Genomic DNA, 25,429 nt, shown 5'->3' with positions numbered 1-25,429 from the left:
GCTGGTGACAGTGGGCTGTATTCCCAGCTGCAGCTATGTACAAGGGTCATCTTTGTTCGGACATAGAGGCTGCTTTCTTTCTTTGCCATTTCTTGTGTGGTTGGTCTTTCCTGGTCCTCCTCCTACCATCCTGAGAGGATTGCGTGTCGATGGAGCGATAAACATTCATCCTTCGAACATGTGAAAAGGTACCAAAACTGCAGACCGATGTGGGAGTACGAAGAATCCTTGGCTGCGAGCCCTTTCGATTTATTGCTGCTGTGGCATCCCTTCCAGAGTCCCTCCTTTAATCACCACAACCAAGGAACAGGAGACCGGGTCCACCGCTGCTTCACCGTGAAAGAATCCAGCTGCATCTTCTTAAGCCTTAAGATACTGTGGGACTCTGGGTAGTCATTTTGTCGCTCCTTTGTTGCTGGGGTACTGATTCCAGTATTTGGGTGTTCACCCATACCGATCTCTCAGGCCTAATGCTTGTGCTCCTCTAGGGAGCCTTTCCAATGGTCCCTGAAACATTTTTTACCCACCAAAGCATTCTACTTGCAGCCTTTGGAACTTTACTTTTTCTGCTGCTGTGCCTTACCTGCATTCCCTCCAAACTGACTTTGAAGAACTCTTAAGGGCTGCACTGCTAAAGCCTTGAGTCCATTGAAAAGTAGTACAAGCCCATGAAAGTGTTGAACTGTGATTGCTGGTGATGAATAACCCTTTTTATACCCATAACAGAACATTTTCTAAGTTGCTGTAACCAGTGATTTTACTTATCATTGAACTGTGTTCATGATCTGTATATTCTCTTACTATTGGTTTACTCGCTTGAAGTATTGCTGATGTTTTTATATTGTATTGATTAGTTTAAATAGTACATACACACCTGAATATAACTTTGCATTGTGTATATAAAATGTCTATTTTACACTAGAAGCATGTGAGATTTTCTTTGGGCCTATGTATTTGCTGAGCTCATTGTACTTACCTACAGCTCACATCCTCCTCCTAAAATAAGCCTGGCTGCTCTTCCATTCTACCAAACCTTTGGGAGATACAGACTTTCACTAAGAGTTGGGGCCTGTATATCAAGGGATAGTTTTGTAGTGTCTCCCTTGTCGGTAGACTTCATGAAAACACCCTCAACACGCCTCCCCTCCCTGACCTCCTGGAAAGGGCCCTCCCGTAGGGAAGCAGGGATGACATCCTGGGATATGTCACAGTACCCTTGACCACTTGCGCGTAGATGTACACAGTTTTGTTTCTGCCATTGGGTTGGTTCGACACATGCAAAGGTGAAATATATTGAGCGTTTCAGCTGTCGAAGTTCGACGGACAGTTGAGGCCGAAAACTTCTAACCTTACTGGCATCGAGAGAAACTGCGGATTAGAGAACTGCGCTAGACACTAGACCAAACGTCAACCATTAGGGACAGTCGGGACTTTTTTTCTCCATACACATGGCCCTTTGTAGAATGCCTCTGTACCCTCATAACTACCCATGAAATATCTTGCTCACACTCTTTGGCTCCCATGGAGAATACCACTTTTAAATAATAGACTTGTGTAATAGCTGCCTTCCAAGGATCAGAGTTGTGCCATTTGTTTCTACATTTTAAACCAAGAACATCAAGTGAGTGCTGAACAAAGCACTGGGGTGTATATGCCATGCAGGACGTCATATTCTAGGGCGAGACTGCGAGTACTGATGAAGCTCTTGAGGAGACCACCATCGGTTTTGAGAGCAATACCAACAAGTGCCAAATCGAGGAAACTGACCATGGGAATAGCCTTGTTAGGAGGGGGACCAGAGAAGGGTTAGGTGAGATTGGACATGGTTGACGTTTGGCAAATCCAACAGAGTAAGTGCAATGCACTACTCCCAACTCTCGTTAGAACACTAACTTGTGGATAGTGTAGGGAAAGTTAGGAAGACCATAAGGGAGACTAGGAAGATTAGGCCCAATGCCTTTAGGCCAACACCACCATTTTAGCTGGAGATTTACGATACTGGGGGTTTAACAATCAATAGCACTAACCTTGGGATAAGGATGGCTGGACTAGGGAGGAGAGTGTACGAGATGAGGGCGGGCCCTAGGGCACTGCAAGACTAAAAATAAAAACCCCTTGCACTGTCCTGGAGACTGAGTGTTTTAGTGTTTAGTCATAGCCATTCCCCAGCTCTGAAGGCAGACAAGCTGTGCTGAGGGGCACACCCCCCTGGCATCCACAAGGCTGTACTATGGAAAACTAAGTCCGAAATAGAATAGATCTGGCCCAAAACAACAGTCAAATCGATGGTAAACACTAAAATTGAAAAAATCATGTGCAAAAACAAGTGCCGAACAGGCAAAGCCAAGCCAAAAAAAAGATCATAGGAAACCAGCAAACACAAGCTTCTAAGTACAGCCAAGGGAAAACAAAAGACACACGTACGAAAACAAAATCACATAAGCAGGTCTTGGCACCGAAACCTCATACATCAAAACCATCCTCAGCCACATCAGAGGAAGGAAGGAACATTTTGTATTGCCATGCAAAAGAAAGGCCTTATAGGTTTTTCAGAATCAGAGGATGAGTTGGAGGAAGAGAGGCACCCCTTAAAATAACTACATCATCACATTGTCAAAAACCAGGCAAACCATAGTCTAAGCAACAGTTCAGCTCTTTTATCGTCAAATGGATTCCTTCAATCTTAGGAGTGACTGCCCATGAAAAGAAAACAGAAGACTCTACACCAATTAAAAAAAACTGTCCTAGAGTAGCCTGTTCAAGAGGAGGAATATGCAGTGCATAATTAGTTTTGCACAAATGAGGATTTTCTCTTAGATGACGGGGATGACATAGACTCAGATAAGTTTGCCTTACTTTCCCCAGACATAGTAGTACAACCTGTTACCACATCACCTACTCGGGTTCAGTGCTTATATACTGACCTACTAAAAAGGGCTGCTGCCAGAGTTTGGATTCAAACTCATGAAACAGCCGAGGGACTGAATTTATATAAAATGTATTACAAGAAAAGAAACCCACCCATCTGTCCTTATCCCCCCACACCCCTGAAGTCCATTAAAAAAGAGTAACTCGGGGGCCTTTAAGGGACGCAGATAAGATGGTTGCAGCTTTGTGAAGCTCTGTATCAACTTTTCCTCTCACCTGGATTATTGGGGGTACATAAGTCCACGACCTTGCTGAAATGTATGGTGTGCCCCCCGGATTCCATCCACTGAATGGAAGCGAGCAAAGTGCCGGGGAGCAGTGTTTGCGGCACCATGGTGGAACAAGAAGCAGCCTTGGAACTTGATACTTGGAGACTGCCGTGATTGGATACCCCGGCTCTGGCGTCCTTGCTATGACGGCAGAACTGTATCCTGGCTGACAAGTTGAGAGTGATCTTGCTTTGGCTCTCATTGGAGTTCTTAGTGAGGCGCGTGCCCAGCCCGTCATGATGATTTTGCTGGCATCACACATAATGTGGGTCATCTTTTTAATTGGAGGGGTCTTGAACCCCGGGAGGAGTTGACCTTGTACTGCTCCTGGGAGTGAAAGCGCATCCAGGGCCCTCTTGTACGCATGTTCCCCAGCCTGTGTACTGTGGACCTGAACTATGGCCAACTTTGAGAATTGTGTGGAGTTCAGTAGGTCGTCGAGATTGTTCCTTTGGTGAGTCCTGGATTAGGTGGAGGAGTTCAAATTGTGAGGCACTCAGAGGGCAGGGTGTGTAGTGTGGGCGCCCTTCTTTTATAAGCTCGGATGAGTTGGAAAAGTGGGAATTAAAAACAGTGAATCTTATTCGCCCCAACCCTGTGAATGCAGAGGATCCGGTTGCTAAGATGAGCAAAATTCTGGCAGTGCTTGAAGAACTACGGGGAATCTGTGCTGATATTGGTACAAGGTTGGATGCAAGCAGCAAGGAGATATGGAAGAGACATTGGTGGGGCACGAGGCAACTCGGACATCGATTTAGTATGCTAGGAACCCAGTTGAATGCTGTATCTCGGATTTGGAGAGGCAGGGAGATGACATGAGGCTAAAAACCGATGATTTCGAAAATGGAGAGAGTTGTAATAATAACCTTCACTTTTCTTTGGTCTTTTGGAGAAAAAAGGTGAAACACCTATGGATGTTTGAGCGTGTGATAAGCAATATACTGGATGTTTTGTTTAAAGAAGTCAGGTTTGTAGGAACCATTGACGGGGCTCATAGTGCTGGAGGTCATGGGAAAGGTTTGCGTTCCACCCTGGACAAATGCCACTATTACTCAGAGAAGCTCAAGATTCTTATCAAAGCGAGGTCCAGGTGGAGTTAGGGCCCATCAAAGGTTTCCATATTTCAGGACCTCTCAATTTATAACCTTGTTCGTTGGAAGCAGTGTACCAGCCTTACCCAATAGTTGAGGAGGGAGGGAGTTTATCGGTGGGGGTACCCATTCTCCATTGTGTATGAAAGGGAGGGCGTGAAGTACTCCCTGATAACAGAGGATGATATCTTAAGAGTTAAAGAAGAATTGCTGGACGGGCCATACCGAGGTGTGGGCTCGAGCCCACAACAGAAAAACTTTGTCATGGATTCAGAGCGAAGTTGGGTAAGAAGGATCAAGAAACTGAACACCCTATTACCAAGAAGTGACTCTGGTTGATATTTGGTTTGGTCCCCGAAAGGGTGTAGTGGAGTATTCCCTGTCAAGTTTTATGGGTCCACCATATAGTTGCCACTTGATTTACTTTGCTAATGGAAGATGGGTTTGTGAGAAGGATTTGGGCCTTTGTTGGGGAAGACTCAAGAAGTGGCAGGTCGTATTCCGGGGTGCTTGGACCAGACACATTTGGGAGGGAGCCATTGAAGGCTGTGATCTGAGCTTTATTTGGTTTTCGTTGGCTTTAAGACATGGGGAGGTGCAGGTATTTAGATGGAAAGCTGTATCCATATACTTGTTTGGGTGAATTGAGGTTGGGGAAGGGCAGAGTGCTGGTGGTTGGTCTCTGGCTGCAGAATGGAGGGTGGGCTGAGTTGAAAGCCTAAGGGAAAGTGGGTAGGGGGCTGGGGGACCGAGTTGGACTATTTTGTTGGGGAATTGAGGTTCATTTAGATATGCGAGTGATGCTTTTCTGTTGATTTCTGATGTCTTTAGTTTTGTGTTTTCCTCTGGATATAATTTTGTTGGAAGGTTGCTCACTCATGGGAAGAGTGGTTTTGCAACATGGTCACAGTTGAGCATAAGTGGAGATGTCTGATATGGCGTGATGACCCGAACTGTTCAGGGACTTGGGTACCTTGAATGTTCGAGGTTTCAATTCCCTGACCAAAAGGTCACTGCTAATGAGAATTTCTGAGATTAGGGTTGGATGCATTATGCTTACAGGAAACCCATTTGCTTAGGGCTAAGGGTCCCTCTAAGAGGAGGAGTTATAGGGAGGGTCTGCTTTGCCTCTAGAGATCAGAAGAAAGAGGTGTTGATATTACTTAGTGGAAAATGTAATTTTATAGTTTAAAAGATGCTCTGTGATCGGCAAGGACATTATCTATTTTTGAGAGGATTCAACAGGGTTAAGGTTACAATGGGATCAGTGTATTGTCCAAATCTGGCCCGTCTACTCTTCTGGGAGGGTGTGGGCCATAGACCGTGGTTTGTGGATGGGATCCAAACGATTTTAATATGATGCTGGACCCTACAAGGAATAGATCTAGCTCTAAAGCAGCCCAAATACCTAAGGACCAGGTGAGCGTCTCGATGTTCTGGGAACTTAACCAAACTCTGGGAGTGTTGTTGTGTATGAGGCGTTTCGGGTACCAGCTCCACCCTTAACCTATTACTCGGCAGCCCATGCCTCCTTTTTTATTTTTATACATGGTTTTGGTAGGCAAGCCCATGACGAATTCGGTTAGTCCAGTTGACCTATATGCGGTTCCATGGTCGGAACCCCGACCTGGTGCATCTAAGACTGCGTATTTGTGGTGAGGGGGATACTCTGGGATGATGGATGTGCAATGGTGTTTTGCTTAAAGAAGTAGAGTGAAAAGTGAAAGTATTGGTGAAAATAAAAATTCAATGATCATGGTTTGTCCAGTCTGCTTGTGCTCTGGGATGGGTTTAAAGACTCGCTAAGTGGGGAACCCATGCATATAAGCTCACCTGAGAGCAAAGATGAAAATGTTATAACTAGGGGGTCTGTAGGGGAATTGTTACTCTGGCGCGGTTGCAAGAACTTAGACTTTGCAAGGCGGAACTTGGGGCCCTTTTGGTCCATGAGATGGATTGGAAACTCAAAATCGTGAAACAGAGGTACTATGGAAAAGTGGAGATGGCATGTAAAATACGAGCATTGTGGTTGAAGGAACAAAGTTCTTCTAAAAGTGTCTGCGATTCAAGGCTATACAGACGAGGTTTAACTTAAGGACAGGGAAATGGCAATGAGTTTAGAAACTTTTATGAGCAATTATATGGGTCAGAGTGGGAGGGAGATGTAGTTTGGACATGTGCCTTCCTTGATAGTTTGGAGCTTAATAAATTGTCCCTGGAAAAAGCATCTGATTTGGAATCTTATTGCTGAGAAGGAGATGGTTACTAGGATTCCATCCATGGAAAAAGGGAAAACCCCAAGGGACGATTGTTTCAACGTTAGATTTTATAAAATATTTGTCTCCCTATTGGCCCTGGTATTGGCTAGACTTTTAAATGATATTTATTGCGTTCCGTGCTAGAAACTGTTGGGTACGATTTTGTTACAGTGATATCTAAAGATTGGAAAGACCTTGTACTGTGTTCAGCATATTGACCTATGTCACTCCCCAACACGGATGTAACAATATTTGTGAAAATATTGGGAAATAAGTTGGATAGGGTTCTACCCTATTGGAAGCATGGTGGCCAGGTGGGGTTCATCAGGGGACGAAAGGGCTCTGATAATCTCAGAAAGACACTTCACCCAATAAATGTGGCCCAACAAACAGATACAAAGCCTGTCTACTTTCTCTAGATTCAGAGAAAGCATTTGACAGAGTGGAATGGTTGTTTATTGGGGTGCTGCTTGAGATATATGGTTTTGGCGTGAACATTTGTGGATGGGTAGCTTCTTTATATATGGAGCCCACAGCGAGAATTACGGTTAATGTAACACTGTCTGAAATCTTCACGCTTTCAAGAGGTACAAAACAGGACTGCCCTCTGACCCCTTTGCTTTATGCCTTGGTGATGGAGCCACAAGTGATCGCCATTAGGTCAAATCCAAATATTGGGGGCATTGTGTGTGGTGGTGTAGAGTTTAAACTCTCCCTATTTGCGAACAACATTTTGATTTATTTGGCCAGTCCCGGGGAATCATTTCGGTATCTAATGTGGGCTATTGATGACTACAGGAAACTGCCAGGTCTTAAGATTAAAGAACAGGCTTGATCCCAGGACTAGATGCACATCACCAACTAATATTCCTACAGATAGTCAAAACATTGGAAAGGACCGTTACACCAACAAGTATAAATATTTATCATTTTTTAATTCTGGTATGCAGACACGTGTTTCGACCCCTCCATGAGGTCTTCTTCAGGGCTTGCTTTCTCAAACTGCCCATTAATACCCCTGCCAAATTCCGTACAAAAGTATGTTCATTCTTTCACTATTTGAAATGGTCCCCAATACTAGTTCCTCTGAGCAATCACGCTCATGGAAAGCCCAATGGCACAGCATGCGGCAATCCCCAAGAACAAGGTCTTTTCATTAATCTAAAGAAGTCTAGCATCATGACAATGGGCACTGGGGTAATGTAAGGGGGGGTTGATATTGTTGAGGATGACGATACTTTGGGTATTTCTATAGAAAACTTTGCTTTGTAGTATTTAGGGATTAACCTTCCTAAAGACCTTGTGAAACTAGGACCTAAATTATGTTCCCCTGATGCAAACTGAGTTCCAATCTGAGGAGATAGTCCAAATTGACACTTTAATGGTCCAGCTGGATGGCATTGGTCAAAATTAAGTCTTCCGTGCCTTTTTTTTGTTCACCATGATGCGACCCCTTTCCCAGATAACTTTTTTTAGAGGGCTGAATCGAAGAAACCCTGAATTAGTAGGGATACCTTGACTTTCCTAAGGATTACAGTCAATTTGGATTGCCAGATTTGTATAATTCTTATAAGGCTGACCAACTTGGAGGGTGAATAGGGTGCTTTTTACATGGTCACCCCCCACCCCCTGAGTTCTTTGTGGGGGTGCTCCTTTTGACTTGTGGAAACGGGTGTTCCGTTTTTTACTCCTAACTGGTTGCATCTTGGATTGGAAAGGGCATGCCGTGCCTGTTCGTGGAGGACATATTTAAGAATTTCAATGTGATACTGGGAATGTTGGGGAAGGAAGTTTGTTTACTTTATCATGTTAATTGACTGTATAAAGTAAAGCCTTGAAAACGACCACAAGGTCGAAACACGTGTCGGCAACATTGAAACGGTCATGCAATTAATAAATTGCAACTACAAGTAATTTTGGACTAGAAAGTCATTACGGTCTTGTGTCCTAGAAACCTTGAAGGTATAAGTGCGCAACCGTGAAAGTGTATTCATATTCATTGTTAACTGATGGGGATTTAGAGTGTCAATCTCTACATTCACAGGTGTGCAGCTATCCAATTAATTAAATAATGTAATCAATAGCTAACCACCTGAGCGCTGCTACTATCCATACTCACCCCACAGTACCTCAATCTGTTGCATTATACAGCTGACATTTTTTGTTACTATGATGCTTTTTTGTTGTATTATTAATAATCCAATAAATACACATTTAAAAAAGAGTAACTCCATCTCTCATGAATCCAGTCCTTACTAAAACAACTAATCCTCAGAATAAGTACAAACAGTGACCCAGTTTAGGTTAGAGTTCACTTACCACCGGATTCCCAGGTTGCTGCTACAACTGGAAAAAGGTGTGGTACCTCATTGTCCAACCATGAATACCCACAAGACAAGGAAAGCAAAAAGATATATGCCCAGGACGGGAGGTAGCTATTTCAACAGTATATAAGCTATGAAATGCAAACACCAAAGTATTAATGATGAGATAGAACGGAGCCAATGAGACAAAATAGTGGAGCTCATTAGAGAGGTCTCTGAGCCATTGATGACCACCAGGGCCAAAATTATCAATGGGTGGAAACATGTGGCTAATACAAAAGCTGTAATAAAAGCTCACTGGTCTGCAGATGCAGCTGACCGACTTGTAGCAGGAGCCACGGCTATCAAGAGACAACCATGCCTCAGGATTTAAACCTGAGACACAAGCAAGCCTACTGGAGAAGCCAATTGAAGATTAATGCCTATTGATAAGTCAGTGGACTAGGCCAAAAAAATGATATTGGACAATTTAAAGCCTAGGCCAAATAACAGGCAAAGCTTCTCAGCAGAGTGGAATCCCGGGTAATATTCGTCCCTTTCTGACCCATCCATTCACTCCGCCCACAGCTCAGTATACCTACTTATTGGGAAGTAGATGGTTCCCCAGTTTAGGGACATAAACATCCGGTTTCACAGGAGCTCAACGGCAACAAAAACGCATTGGTGGTCAAACCCACAGAGGGCAGCCTTGGATGCAAAACAATAACTTAGCAGTGGTATTTCCTTCACATGTTACCCAAGTAAGGGGAACAAATAACATCTCACATCCACCGAATCAAAGGGTATATTGTGAAGAGCCGTGCAAATCTTGATCAAGATTGTGAAAATCTGGGACTTCTCACTGAAGAAATATAAGCACTCATCCAGAAAAGAGCAATCAAACATGTACCTCTGTAACAGGTAAACAAGGGAATGTACTCTTTCCTAGTTCACAAAAAAGACAAAACTTTAATTTATTAATAATGTGGTACAGTTTATTTATAAACTTTACACATTAAAAAAGAAATAAATATAAGAAAATACTTAACTTTAACAAGCTTATGAATCACAAGGTACACTAATAAAAAAAAATTAAGATAAATTAAAAAATTAGAAACGGAGATGCTATAGCGCTATAACCACCAGATGTTGTTAATCTAAATAGAAATACTCAACAAAGTTTCAATGCTTAGCCCTATTCTATACATTAACATGAATATTTTTAGACTATGGGAGTTCACATTGCGATACCAAAACATTAATTCCTCGACAAATGCAATGTCATGGACATAATTACCATAGTGCATACGATATAATACTGACAACGAAGGGCAAGCAGTCAACAAATTAATGGCTGTTTCGATAATGGCCACGTTTTTGCACACCCGACAGTATCTTTTGGTTTGGGGCAGTTGACTGTAGTATCCTTTGTTGGATAGAACCGGTAAATGGTCCAGCCTCAAAAGTAGAATAAAGTGTCTGAGTCTGCTGGAAGGGCATAAGTTAATGTAGTTCTGAGAGGTCTTAAATGAGTACAGCATATAAGGTGCAAATCGGTATTTTTTTAAATTTACCCAGATGCTCATAGTTTTCCAGCTAGTCCCAAAGTTCTACCCGTTTAGACAAGCCTATTTTCGTTGAGTCGCCGGATCCCCTCCATTTACTGGACCTGCATATCTCATTGTAGAAGTGGTCCATTTTCAGTTTTAAAGCATATTCGGTTGGCTTCTTTAAAATTTCTAGATGAATGGAGGCCAATAAAGGGTTTACTGGATTATTTCTCAAGTTTCGGTACAACTCGGCTCTCCTTTTGAACACAATCGATTTTAAGGAAACCAGTCCAAGCTCAAGTCTGATGATCGCCATTGGGCTGCATTGGGGGAGGCCCAATATCCTCCTCCAGAATGTAAGCTCCAGCACTTGAAGCCATTTTAAATCGATAAGGAGCAATGCTTCCAGGCCATAAACAACCATGGGAGCGAGAACCTGCATATATAGATGACCTACTCCCTTTATGGTATATCCGCAGTTCTTAATAGTAAATTGGTGGATCAGAGCTGTTATCTGGGCGGCTCTGGTTGAACGTGATTGGATACAAGAGGTGTAATCTCCTTTAGTATCAAATTCCACACCCTGATATTTGTATACAGAGGTGTATTTTATTTCACAATTTTGTATAATTAATATGGGACGAGCAAATTTTCAACCTGAAAATGCCATGAGTTGGGTCTTATTTAGATTTATGATCAAACCAATTGTCTCAGCATATCACCATAGTGCATTGGCTGATCTTTTTAACCAGCTGATTGTAAAGACAAAATAAAAAGGCCCATATTAGGCCCACGGCCAGCAAATAAATATGCCAGACCTCAAAAATTCCAAAAGATTACCTTACAAGAGGTAATTCCACTGTTAAAAAGGATAGTATATATGACCACTTTGGATATGAAGAATGCATACTTTCATATTCCGATGTCCCAGGTCATCGTAAATATTTCCGCTTCAAGATAAACCAAAGTCATTTTCAGTTCAAGGTGCTCCCTTTTGGAACTGCGTCAGCACCTCCTGTGTTCCTAAAAGTGCTTGCAGTGGTCGCAGCATAGCTGCAGCGCAATTACATCCCAGGGGGTACCCTTACCAAGACACCTGGCTGATCACAGGGACGACTGCAGAAAAGTGCCTCCTGCACACTCACAGGAGAAAGCCGTTCTTCACAGTCTAGGATGTTCTATGAATGTGAAAAATATCAAGCTTTGCTCAAAGTCTGATAGGGAGACTTCTCAGAAATGTGCTAATTCCTCTCTACCTTAGACCCCCAGGAACTTTGCTGGATTTTGAGGACTTGAATTTTTACCCTGGAGAGAGAGTGGGCCTTTTTCCCACTCTCTCGTGTATTTTAATGTGATTTTGAACACTGTTTCTTTCGGTTATGGAGTCTGACAAACTCCATAGGCATCATATTTTACATTGTGTCACATAGCACCTTCAGTGCAGTGGCACAGGGAAGTATTTCAGATTTCCCCAAGGTTTAAATACCTTCTCTTGGATAAACTACTGTTTCCAAGAGCAATAAAGTGAAATCGACTTTACTTAGATTTGTAACTTTCTAGACCCAGCGCACACTATCTTACAATAGCGTAATGGAGTTTGTCTAGCTTCTCATGTAACATTTTTATGTTACCCTTCCCTCGAAGAATGGCTGGTGACCGTGGTTTAGAATTAACTACCCAGGTGTGCTTTTACCGCGGGCTGTGTTCGCAGCTGCAGTAGAGCACCCAAGGGTGCCATTTTTGTCAAAATGGCCCCAGTCTTTTTTTCACCATTTCTTTGTGGAAAGGTCCTTCTTGAGATTTACTCTGCACGGCAAGCCAGGTTTGGTCCCTTTGTTCGTTTTGCCTCTGCCAGGATTCACGAGTGAAGGCCGCCTCGGGCTCCAGGGTGTCTGGCGGGGGCAGGAAGCCAGGGAGGTGCCCGGAACTCCCTGTGCTTAGTCACCTAGGAGACAGGAATGCAATCTTACGTGATTGGTCTGCTGGCTGTCTGGCAAGGACTGCCATCCTGCTGGGTGACTGACAGCTAGGCTGGAATGAATGGGAGAAACCTGCATATAAGGTGAGGCTTTTTGGCTTGGAAGGCAGAGTCGACCACTGTTTCGAAGGAATCCGAAGAAGAACTTGGAAGAGACGCCTGCTGCAACTTTTTGACTGTTGGTTTGCCCGGTGAATCCCCGCTGCAGTGCTGAAGCTCTGAATTCATCTCGACTAGAGGAGCCCTGCAAGGACGACTTCTCCCCTTCAGTTGGTGGGACCAATCAACTCCAAAGTAAGCCACCTGGACATCCTCTCGAAGCTGGTTGAATTTCCACTGCAGTCACTGCTGGAACCGAAAAGCCAAGGAGAGGAACACCAGATTTTAAGCGTTGCTTTTAAGCTGGCCAAGAGCTCCAGGAAGATCCTCTGGACTCCCAGGAAGCAGTACTGACCGAGCCTGAGCCACCGCAATAGAGTGCTAGACCCCAGATGCAAGGAAAGCCCATCTGAACAGCCAGAAACCGCAGTTTTGCTATTTGCGGTAGACGCGAGGAGCTGAAACAGCGAAGTGCCACTTTTTTTAAGATTGCTGGTTGCGGTCGGTGTCCCACTGCAGTTCAGGAGTCCCCAGAAGTCCTTCCTCTTGTCCCCACGACTGAGGCCCAGGAACACCAGGAGCTGCACAGGACCAGAAACCACCTGCTGCACTTTTCAACCTAAAGGTACTGTACAGTCTAAGACTCTTGTTGTGCCACCTTGCTTGTTCTCAGTTGAGACTCTTGGTTGCTTCTGTAGAGTTGCTTGCATCTTCTACTACTCATAGGCCTAACAGCTTGTGATCCTACATTTGATTCTACTTTTTCTACAATGATTTCTAAAAACATTGTGCAAGACTTTTACTTGCCTGCAAGAAGTGCTTAAGTTCACCTTGACTTTTGCCAACTTAACATTGGCTGGCCTGGCTCCCTGAATGACTCTTCTCTCCTCTGCTTATGTGTTTTGTCTTCCTTCCAGGAAAGAGTTAACTGACTGCATTGTTTTTTTTTTTTTTGGAATAATAATAAAAATGTTGTAGCACACTTGGACCTTGCAACACACTCTGGCTTCGGACACAAGGATGCAGTTTGTTTCGTGGAGCAGGGTCCAGTAGACCTTCTATGAAAGTCACTAGTTTATCTGCTGGACCTCTCGGCTTTCTCTCACTCCAGCCCAGGTCACATTTTAGATTGTAATACAGTTCAAAAGTTTGTTTACTTTTAGTAACCACAATTCAGTGCAGGTTTCCCTCCGCTGGGCTCAAACCTTTCAATCACAATTTGTATGGTTCACTTCCCCAAGCTTCAATCACACCTTCATAGGCTTCCCTCCATTGGGCTCAAGCCTCCTTTCACTCTCCTTCCTCTGTCGACTTTCAAAACTGCAAGGCTTTTCCTCTTACCTCGGCATGACCACTTAGACCTCCTGTCCTCAAACGTTTCTTTTCCTTTCCTACACCAAGCCCTCTTGGTAAATGTAGTTTCGAGCACAGTACTTATTTCAAAGTTCAAAGTCATCTTTCACATTCAGGTTTCCATCTGCCTGGATCAAACCTAGCAGTTCAAATCTTGCATCTCAGTTTCTTTCACTTCCTGCCGCTTCTATGGCATCACATATTTCACAGAGACTTTCTATTGGGCAATCGTCTTTCGCCGGACCACTATGTTACTTTGTATCTTTAATTTACAGTTCTTTACAATGCTTTGCCTTTTCTCACGTGTTGTTGGCACACGCGCATCCTTCATTCATCGCATCCTGTTGCCTTCAAGTTTCATTTAACACAGACCGGACTTTCATTGCGGTCTTTAACTCACCGTCTGTGTTAATTCTTTTTAGTCTATCGCAGCTTTGATCCTGAAGTCAAGGCTGATACCGCAACTGCCGCTGTACCTCCCCAGCTCTGCCTTTCACCCGGTAGGGTGGCTGGTATCCTTAAAACACAAGAGGTTTGTCTTTTTTCTCTCTATCTGGGCTTCCTTGCGCAACCTTCAAGGCCCTTGATGTAACAATCTCTCGCTGGGGTGTCCAAGGTTTCTAGGTACCTGTGTTCCGTCCCTCGGCCTGTCGCTCAGCTCCGCCTGCTTTGCCATTGCCCTGGGAGAACTGCTCCTTCTCGTGCATCGCCTTGCTCAGTGTGTCTCCGTGTTCCACCTTTTCACCATGTGGGAAAAGCTAATAGCTACCCAGGTGTATGTAATTAAGATCAAGTACCTCACCCTGCCTGATCTTATTAGTTGGACATGTCCAATGTATTGCATTGGGTGGTACGCCTTTCAGTCTCAAACCTCATCTTCCTCTGCCCAATGTTTGTGTAGGAAAAGGGGGCTCTGGGAAGTGGGAATATCCTATAAAATAGGATGGGACAGGGGTATTTGGAAAGGGGGGAATACCATGTCTCGCCATCGGGCGTTCCTCCTCCACTCCCCGAGGACCCCTCACCCAGGTGATCCTTCAGCACTTCTTCACCACCAGGGTCTGGATTCAAAGGCGATGGCCGTGTCCTGGCCACCTGTGTAAGGGATCCCTGGGGTCTAGGCAGTAAAACACCCTCTGGTTTTTCACACCAGTAAGTCTTTCTGTGGCTTTTATCTACTTGGAATCATATGTGCCCACCCTTCCTCCCTGTATCCAACATGCATCCAAGCAAGTTCACGTGCCATGTCAGAAAAACAAGCAATCTGAGGACGTTGACGGGTGAGGGATCATGGGTAACTGTACATGTAAGATATAGATAGTGTGACAGGAACGCCCCTGTTGATTCCCCCTTTTCGAATTCGAAAATAGAGAAGATGCAATACTTGGCACCGACCACTAGATTGCAGCACATGCAAAGCACGTGATTTATGCAGATACAAGCCACTGAAAGAGGATTACTGAGAAAGTAATGTTTGTCTTGATCAGTGACTAGGGTTCCCTTTTCACCCCTGATCCGTAGCTTTGCAAGTACTGTGCTTGCCATCAGTTATTGTGCATACAGTTCGCATACGAATGGTCTGCTATATGCTGCTTTACTGTTTTTCTCCATTCACCCGATTGCTCTGCCATAGCTACCCTTCGAGTGTTTTATTGTGTTTTTTTTGTAAAGCGCTCCGATACTTGTTTTGTTGCTGCGTAAAAATAATTTGAATGGTTATTTTGTGTGTTTTTAAGCCCAACTATAAAATATTTTGAGAACTCCCACTTAGTTGATATAAATTATACTACTATACTTGTATTCTTTAACTAAAAAACATTTGATTAAAAAATATATACTGTTATGCACCCAGATATTTTTGGGGGGGGATTTATTGAAAGGCAGTCTGAAAACATGGTTCCGAAGCTCGTCGGGTGTGTTGCATGAAAATTGACATCTGATTTTGTCCTCCTTAGGGTAAAACGCTTGCTACAATTGCGCTGATTCTTACAAACTTTCATGATGGGAAACCTTTTCCTGTTTCAAGGATCGAAACGCACCTCTTGACTAAGGTGAATACTGTGCAATGTGTCTGATATATGATTTGTATAATGTTGAATGCCATTATTTTGATTGACTTTGTAAGTTCCAGGGAAGCGTGGGAATTTAGGCTCAAACCAGATTTTCTTGAATTGTACCTTTTTGATTATGCATTTGTTGGTGTTATCTAAGTTTCAGCAGAAAATCGGAAATCTTGGGTGGTTTATACACTATTTTTTGGTCTGCAGCGCACTGAGCTAAAATAAACAACTTGCGTTTTGCTGGTGCGTTCTAATTTCAGAACGTACAATACGACCTTTGACATTGCTGCATAGCAGTGCTTGCTTGCTGCGATTGAAAAATAAATAAGCGCAAGGTTTTTTTTGGATATTTCTAGCAGACATCTGCTATTGGAAAGTGTTGATAGGCAATTGGCAAAATAATGGCAGTGTAAAAAAGGCTTTCCTGCTTTGGGGCTGGTGATTCTGGGGTTAAATTAAGGGGTGTCTATCACATAGTTGTGGAGTTATGAATTACATAGGATAGAGACCTGGAGTGCAAATCAACAGCCACGTATAAACTGTTTCTGGACTGTTAGGATGGGCAGCAGCATAGAGCCTCAGGATTCTGGATGGTTGGTACCTGATATTCCTACCACCCGACCTCTTTCTTACATACTCCTGGCGTGGTATGCACGTTAATGGAAAGCCCTGCCAGCAGTTTTAACATACATGAGTACGTGAAAGGCCAGGCTTGTGTAGAGGATCTCTCCCTCTTGCATGCTCTTGCTTCCAACAGTCCGTCCTTTTCTCCACACAGACTCGGCAGAAGCCAACATGTTCTATCCTATTTCCTTGCAAGTAGATTATCCGCCCTGGCATTCCATGGAATCAGATATTAGCAAATTTCTGTAATCAGATCCTTCTCGTATGTCAAAGTTACAATTTGGATGTAATCTAGGTCTTCACGACATTTCTACGCCTGGCAAGGTTTTGCTCATCCATCTCATCGCTAAACCCCTATGTACCCGCCCTGGAAATGTTTGATATTTACCTAGTTCCATCTTGGACACAATGCCACGTAGACAGAACTGAATGTGTGCTCTTAACATGCTCCTGCTCTACCTTCGCACATGCTCCCCTGGGTCCTTAATGCAGTCGTTTTCTCTGTTGACTGGACCTGCTTTTCCGACCCTTTTCATGGCCACTAGTTAATTATTTCAGCTGTACCCTTTAACCTACTGCGGCATTTCAGTTCATCCCCCACTTGTTTTTCTTCTTATGCCAAAGTCGCCAGCGTGCAATGCTCCAGCTCTTTGTGCAAACATTTTTGTCCCGAAATCGTTGGGGAGTGGGAACGGAAACATGAAGCTTGGGTTCCAGGTATCCACAGTCTTGTAATGCCATTAAAGGAAAACTCAAATGAAAGCAAATTTGGTTGAGAAGGTGAACAATAATAATAATGTGTTTTATATAGCGCTTTAATCGAAAGCGCTTTACATAGGGTATGTTTACATACCCTATTACACACTATTACCCAATCGAAATTGGTACCCATTTATCGACCTCGGAAGGATGAAAGGCTGAGTTGGCCTTTCCGGGATTCGAACCTGGACCTGCAGATCAAACCCAGATAACAGCAAGGAGTGTTTAACCAGCTGAGTCATCTTACCGGCTGTAAAACTAGTTGACTTTTTCGCCCAGGCTAAGTATACCGTGCTGAAGAAAACCTAACGGCGGACAAGAGCAGAATGTTGCTTCGGGTATTCTCTTGATTCTCCTACTAACAGGGCTCACTTAACTAGCCACTTTTGAACAGCGTGTCATTTTGTTTAACTCCTATAGGACCTCCGTGTTCTTACTACTACTTAGAGGGGACCTGTTCATCACAATGTCAGGTTGAAGGAATAGCCAAAATACATGAAAGGGACTTGTGTGGGCAGAATTCCATTTGTGTGGGTTCTGCTTGTCCTTTCTGATCGGAAGCCTAAACGTTGTGCTTTTCCCCCCCCTTTTGGTTTTTGGGATCCCTGGCTTTGTTTCTTTGTTTTGGTATATAGTCCTACGGTAGCTCATATTGCTCCTAGGACAGGGGTGCTTTTGGAGACAGTTGCACTTTTCAACTGGTGCCCGCTCAAATTGTAACACTCTGTTTCTATACATATAATGATCACACAAAAGGTTGCATGTTTATTTTGGGATACAAGTCACATGTTTGATAAATAACATTAATATATTAATGTAACTTTCAGAAAGTGCATTCCAAAAAGCATTCCCTTAACCTGCTAATCGTATCCAATGTCCTGTAATATTAGGGAACCGGTGCCCCTGTTTGATTACTTTCTTTGAGATGCCTGGGGAAAAATGATAGTGGGTGGGCATTTATATATGTGCAAATGTTTGTTTCAGGCATAGTGGCTGTTCGTTCCACCTTTCTAAACCAATGCTACATAGAAGGGAGGGGCGCAGAAGAATGTTGAGAAACAGAATTTTTGTTTTGGTAGATTTCATTTTATATTCTTCAGCTCCCCATTGTTTCTACTAGTACTTTGTACCAGTCCTTCATCATCATTCTCATACTCATCTCCCTTGTCCTCCTCCTTCGTTATTGACCTTCATCACGGTCGTCCTACCTTGTTATAATCATGTCATAGTTCTCTTATAGTCCGTCATCATATTTCCTTATCCTAGTCCTTCTCCATCATATTTCTTTGTCCTAGTCTTTTGTATGGAAAGAGGTTTTTATGCTTTCCCTCTACCTGAGGAACAAGTGCATGTTTTGTACGCAAAGCAAGAGTTAGATGGTGCTGTAGAACCAAATAGACCCACGTCTCAACAAACCACATCAGTTGACATATTATATACATTTTTGCAACAGTTAAAACACTCCCAGATACTATGTTACAATTCCCCAACCCCGCATGTGATTGGACAAAAAACTCTTAAAAGAAATCCCATCTTTCTCCAAGTCCTACATTTTCATTGGCAGCTGTTATCTTAACTACCATCTTTAGCTCATTCGTAGAATACACCTCTTCTTAGGATTCGTTCGTGATAGGTCATGACATCAGCACATGGTTAAACATTTTTATGTAAATCGGGGGGTAATTCATTACTAGCAATAGCTGGCCTAAGCCCTTTTAACCTTAACTCTTAATTGCACATGCTTCATATAAATATTTCAAGTGATATGAAGAAGGCTGGGTAAACGTACTCTTACCCGTCCCCTTTCCTCCATACTGTATAGGCGTCCCTTCCAAGGGACGTGAGACAGAACCTTTTTCACCAGAAAAAACCTTCTTCCGCTTTAAATTTAGAGGCGCTGAGGGAGCATGCGTTGCACTGACTCTGCCGCCACACCTCGGTCTCTGTTTCCGCGTCGACGGGAACGGGCCGAATTAACCAGCGCTCATGGGTTTGGCTTCGGCCATGTAATTCCATGCACGGATACTTCTTCTGTTCGTCTTTTTTGTCTTTTTATCATTCAGGTACTCGGTCCTCAGGCGTCGCGCTCCTCCCTGGCGCATGTCGACTTCCACAGGGTTCACCAGGTGTCCATCCTGCAACAGGCTCTTCCCAAATTCAGACCCCCACGCCCTCTGCCTACGTTGCCTTGCCCCAGAACACGGTTGGCAAGCTTGTGCAGTGCATGGCTAGCTGTCCTCGAAAGCGCTGAAGAACAACTGGCAACGTGGAAGGAGCTCTTCAAGAAGTCGCCTCCAGAGGATCTCAAGAACTTCGTGAAACATCGAGCCAAACCCAAGGTAGGGCCGCTATTCGTCATCGCACCCCGCAAAGGAGACTCCTTCCCAAGGACTCTCCTGCGCGCGAGGGACCGGCCAGGTCCTTATACCAGCACGTGCACCGAGGCTGCTGCAGCTACCGGCCCATCGGACCAAGGGATCCTTGGATCCTCCCAGTGGTAGTGTTGAGGGACTGCAAGGTTCTTGTACCAGATTGTCATCCGAGGGGCTACGCCCTAGTACCGGCAGTATGTACGAGGGGGCGCCTAAACGCAGCTCTTCCAACTCCTGGGTCGTGGGTGTCACTCCTACCGGGCCTAGACCCGAGGAGCAGGGTAGGCCTCGTGACCCACACGCAAGAGTCCTGGAGGAGGCTGGGCCCATCGAGCCGAGCAACACGTCGCAGGCATGTGGCAGGTAGCTCGACAAGATGACCACCGCGCCAGACACAGGCACCTGTCCAACGCCATCCCAGGAATTGAGCGAAGAACGAGTGTCAAGGTGGGACTGGCCTCAACCAGGTACCTGGCCTACAGTCTATCCCTCTTATGTGCAGGGCAGCTTCCCACTGCGTCCATATGGGCAGGGGATGTAGCAGCACCTGTCTACCCCGTCAGTACCCCCTGCCACCTCTGCAGCCTGTGAAGAGGGGTTCTTCGAGAGGTTCCTCGGCATCATGAAGTCACCTCGTATGGGGTTATCCTCAAGGACGCCACAAGGGAAGTCCTCCCGACTATGCTAGCGGCACCACAAGCGCCTCCACCGGCGCCCCCGGTGCAGCCGCTGGTCCCGGCTCCTCAGCCGACTCAGCAGGTGGTTCCGTACCGGCCTCTGCTGGTTCCTCAGCCCCAGCCCGCGGTCCCTGTGCCCCAGCCTCTGGCTCCCGCTACTCGTCCTCCTCTGCAGGATCCTCCTGATCCGCAAGACGAGGAGGAGGAGGAGGAGGAGGAGGAGCCATCCTCAGCCAGGGCCTTCCACAAAAATCTTGCTGGGCTGGCGGAATATCTGGACCTCCCCCAGCCCGAGGTCGAGCAGCCGGCAGAGGGGGTTCTGGCTGAAGTCCTCACGCGACACCCCTCTGCCAAAACGGGGATTCCACTGCAAACCGATTTATTCTCCCTGGCCAAGAAGGGTTGGCTTAAGCCCCACTCGGCCCAGCTGGTCATTCGACGCCTGGATGCCAAGTACAGGCAGATGGAGGGGGGATACACTCTTGCTCTCGGCCCATCCTCAACCACACTCCTCGGTGATCGCTGTGGCATCACTATACTCCAAGCCTCAGTTGTCCTCATCCTCCTACTCTGCGGCTCTACTAGGCAAGGAGGAGAAGATCTTGGAGGCATATGGCAAGAAACTCTATTCCGACGCGTCCCTGCATCTTCGTCAGGCCAACGCTGATGCCAAGCTGGTGGCGCATGACCTCATGGAATCCACTGTGGACCGTATCGACACCTCTGGCCGTGCCATCTGTATCACCACGGACATGAGAAGGACAGCCTGGCTCCGGGCCACGAAATTAATCCCCGATGTCCAGGAACATTAGATCTACCGTTCGGTGGGGGGGGGGGAAAACCCTCTTCCACTCTACCACAGACAAAGAGCTGGACAAGAAGAAAAAACAGCTCACAAACGGCCAAGTCTTTATCCATCTTGACAAAGACCATGCCCAAGTCGTACACCCAGTCACAGCAGTGCTCCGACAGGGGGCGTACGTATAGAGGGTTCCAGGGCTTCCACGAATGGAGATCCAGGCAGCTGGACCGCTCGCCGTCTCAGAACGGGCACAAGCAACAAAAAGGGGTGGGGAGGAGCAAGGGCTTTTTCCAGTCCCCCTCCTCCGCCACAACCTCCGAGGGAAAGAAGGCATGACGCGCCCCTTGGGTCCATTGGTCTCCAGTGGGGGGCAGACTTGCTCTGCATGCACATTTCTGGTGCCAGAATTTTGCGGACCCCTGGATCCTCTCCGTAGGATCCACAGGGTAGCGCCTACCTATCCCAGCCTCTCCTCCCTCCTCCCATCCACACCATCAGGTTGGGACAGCAACTCTTCTGGCGGAGATCTGGTCGCTCGTAGAGTGCCAGGCAGTGGAGGAAGTCCCAGCCTCTCAGCGAGGCTTGGGCTTTTACTTCAGGATTTTCGCCATTGAGAAGAACCACCAGGTGGGCCTGAGAGTTGTGCTGGCCCTTTCCACCCTCATCCTCTCCTTATCCCTTCACAAATTCAAGATGGTTACGCCAGCTTTTATAGCGGAGATATTGTGCAAGGGAGATTTGCTTCCTCGATCTGAAGGACGCGTACCTACATGTCCCGATCTGGCAGCCCCATCGTTCTTTCCTACGGTTCAGGATCATGGGCTACCATTTTCAATACAAGGTCCTACCTCTTGGCCTCAATTCGGCCCCCAGGGTCTTTACCAGGCTCATTAATATGGTGGCTGCCCTCCTCAGGGCTCAGGGCCTCCACATCTACCCATACCTCGACGACTGGCTTGTCAGGGCTACATCTCCGGAAGCGGTTCACCACTCTTCCCGGGTCCTTATGAACACACTGCACAATCTGGGCTTCTCGCTCAATCTCAAGAAGTCGCAGCTGCAGCCCACGCAGACTCTGACATTCTTGGGCCTCATCTGGGACACGTGCTCTGAGAAGGTATTTACGTCGGAGGGCAAGATCTCGTCGGCCGTCAAGAGGGCCACCATCCACTTCCTCAGCAGAGAGGTGACCTCTGCATGGTGGTACCAGCAACTCATCGGTCTCTTGGCGGCGGTCCTATTAGCCGTCCCACACACAAGATTGAGGATGAGGAAGATTCAGCTGCACTTCACAGCCTCGTGGAACCAGGAGCGGGGCTCTCATTCTGAGATAATCAACTTTCTCCAGCATGGGGTCTGGCATGGATTCACATGCTCATGAATATTCCCCGTCGTCAGGCTGGGAATCCTCGGTAAAGAAAAAACCAGTATCAGTTTCTTTTCTGATCTGTCTTTCGTAGTAACAACCAATCACTGGTCTCTGCGTCATACTGACCACAGCCAATGACTGCCCTCTACCAAAGCACCGCCGCTGGCAGCCATCTTCAGATTTTTACCGCAAGTTCATGTGTTGGGATCCTCGTGCTATTGCTCTCGAGCGTTAGTGCTATTTTTTTCACGTTTTTTCTCAAAAACTTCGTTTTTTCGGTCAAAAGAGCCTCAAGCTCCACCGACTCTCCATCCGATCAACGGGGACCCGTGTCGGATTCGTCTGCGCCCCTCAAGGGTGAAGATTTCGTCGAGCTACGCTTTTGGAGGACTCCAGAAGCTTCTCAGGCCCGGACATGGCCCAGGAGAAGGGAAGCTCGACGCCCGGAAAGCTGTTCAGGATCTGCCCTGGATGCCAGCTGCAGAACGTCTTTAAGGAGGACGAACACTCCTTTTGTCTCTACTGCTTACATGAGGACAAGACGCACGTAGAGAAGGACTGTGCGTTTTGCGGCAATATGTCGGAGCGGACCATGAAGGACCGCCATCAGCGTCTCGCCAACTGGCTGGAAGGGAAGAGCCCGTCCGGCGAGAAGAAGAGGAAGAAATCCGAGCGGTCTTCTAAGACCTTTTGAGGACGCCCTGGCGACGGGGGTCCAACACAAGGCCAAGCACCGCGAGTCCGCTGGCACCGGGAGCGCCGAACGGTCGGGCTCTACGGGCGCCAGGCAGGGCGCACCCTCCCCGGCACCTTCAGCCACGAGCCAACGCTCTGGGTCGGGTAAGAGGAAGGGCGAGCACCCGGCAAAGCTCCTGGAGAGGCCCCGGTCGAGCTCGAAGGCCCCATCGGAGGGGGAGCGAGGCAGTGTCCCCCCCTCAAGGATAAGGCGGTGAGCGCACCTAAGGTGGTGAAGGCCTTAATCCATCCAGCCAAGCCCTCTATCGATACTGTCGCGGCGGCCCTGGCTCAGCCTGTGGAGGCTACACCAGTGGTGGCGACCTCGGGGGCTCAGAGTCTCCCTGCCACCTCGGAGGGAGTCCTCTTTTGTGCCCATCGATAGGACCCCCGTGAAATCCCCGGCGGGGAAGAAAAAGGGGGGCAGGGCGTAGTCGTAGATTCGGCCTCAACCTCGGAGGAAGAGCTGATTGAGGTCTTAAGCCACGGCCTTGGCGTGGAAGAAGACCGGCCCGTCGGGATGGATCCCGACGCAGGTGACGACGACATCGTCGAGGGTGCCGACGGGGCCCCTGATCGCCCGTCGGATTCCCCTCTGCCAGCGCCGCAAGACAACTCGGCGGCCATTTTGTTGGCTATACAGTCCTTATGTTCAGAGATAAGGACGAGACTACCGTTGCCGACGGAGGAACCTCTCCCGTCGGGGGATCCTGAACCGGGACCTTCTGGTGTTCCCCCGCCCAAGAAAAGGAGGATTCACCCTCCACCTCCTTTTCAGCCGTCGCGCCCCGTCCAGCCCTCCTCCCCGTCCACCCGAGGGGATGATACGGGGACTGACATGGCAGCGACGACGAGGATCTACAGTCGTCACCTCCCACCAGGGCTTCTCCGCCCGACGAGATTGGATCGTTCCACTCCATGATCGCCAGGGCATCCGAGCTTTTCCAACTCTGCCCTGAGGAGAAGAAAAAGGAAGGATTCCTTTATCAACGGCGCGAGGCCAAGAGGAAGACGGTCCTCGCGGTGCCTCTACTGGACGACATTTGGGATGAGGGCCTCGCCCTCCTCAAGAACCCTTCCACGACGCCAGCTAGAAGAGACCGGTACGAGAAGAAGTACCGGGTCCCGGACGCGGCCCCCCTGTGCCTCCGGGCGCAGCCTACCCCGGACTCCGTCGTCTCCACGGCGGCCAGGAAGAAAGCGGGGGGGTGTGCGGCCTCCACATCGACTTCCCCACCGGACTGCGAGGGAAAGAAATTGGACGCTATGGGACGCAGGGTCATCTCGTCTGCAGCGACGACGATTAAAGCGGCCAACGCCTTGGCTATCGTGGCCCGCTACGACAGGGAGCTATGGTACAAACTGGCTCCCCTGCTGGTCTTCCTACCGGACGACAAGAGGGTGGATGCCCTGGAGATCCTACAGGAAGGTGAGATGGCGTCGGACCACGCCATCACTATTGCGACGGACATCGCCGACACTGGGTTTCGCCAGTTGGGCAACGGAGTGTGCCTTAGGCGGCGTGGATGGCTCAAGGCTACGGACTTCCGTCAAGACGTACAGACCAGAGTCCTGGACATGCCGTTCGATGGGAACAACCTGTTTGGGAAAACAGTGGACGATTCCCTTCAGGCCATTAAAGCGGACACTGAGACGGCCCGGGCCCTTGGGGTTCTGCAGCAACGACGGACGCCCTTTCGGAGCAGCGGAGGCAAGGGCGCCTCCAAAGGTTCCGGCGGCGGTTTCTCCACCTACCGTCAAGCGGCCCGCTCGTCGTCTCAGGAGGCCTACCGAGGACGAGGCAAGTCTGGCGGACCCCGCCGTCGTCGCCAAGGAGGTCAAGGCGGCAAAGCCTCGTCGAAACAGGATTGAACCGGCCGTGGGGTCGGGCCACCACCGAAGCACCCCGGTGGGAGGCCGGCTGGCGAGCTTCGTCAGCGTGTGGGAGTCCATCTCCACCGACCGTTGGGTGCTGGACGCCTTAGCCCGGGGCCACGCGCTCGAGTTTCAAAGAAGGTGCCCGCGCGTCCCCGCCGTGGCCAGGAAAGAGCTTCACGTCCCTCAGCTTCTCCTGGAGGTAAAGGCGATGCTCAGGAAGGGCGCCATCGAACTCGTCCCAAAGAGGCTTCGGGGCTCCGGAGTTTACTCGAGATACTTCCTCGTGAAGAAGAAGACGGGAGGATGGCGCCCCATCCTAGACCT

At 47.3% G+C, this 25,429-nt stretch overlaps 1 protein-coding gene across 3 annotated transcripts in view; it reads left to right on the top strand.

Annotated features, from left to right (window-relative positions):
- Positions 1-25,429, top strand: part of HLTF (helicase like transcription factor) — a 1,760,895-nt gene that overhangs the window by 443,125 nt on the left and 1,292,341 nt on the right. For all 3 annotated transcript variants that reach the window (XM_069618321.1, XM_069618322.1, XM_069618323.1), the window contains exon 9: positions 15,785-15,880. In XM_069618321.1, coding sequence (XP_069474422.1) covers positions 15,785-15,880 — 96 coding nt within the window. The remainder of the gene's footprint in view (positions 1-15,784; positions 15,881-25,429) is intronic.

This window comes from Ambystoma mexicanum, chromosome 10 (assembly GCF_040938575.1).
Source record: "Ambystoma mexicanum isolate Mex_15411 chromosome 10, UKY_AmexF1_1, whole genome shotgun sequence".
In the NCBI taxonomy this organism is placed as follows: Eukaryota; Metazoa; Chordata; class Amphibia; order Caudata; family Ambystomatidae; genus Ambystoma; species Ambystoma mexicanum.
The sequence above is the reverse complement of the archived record's forward strand: the minus strand, read 5'-3'. Positions and strand labels throughout refer to the sequence as shown.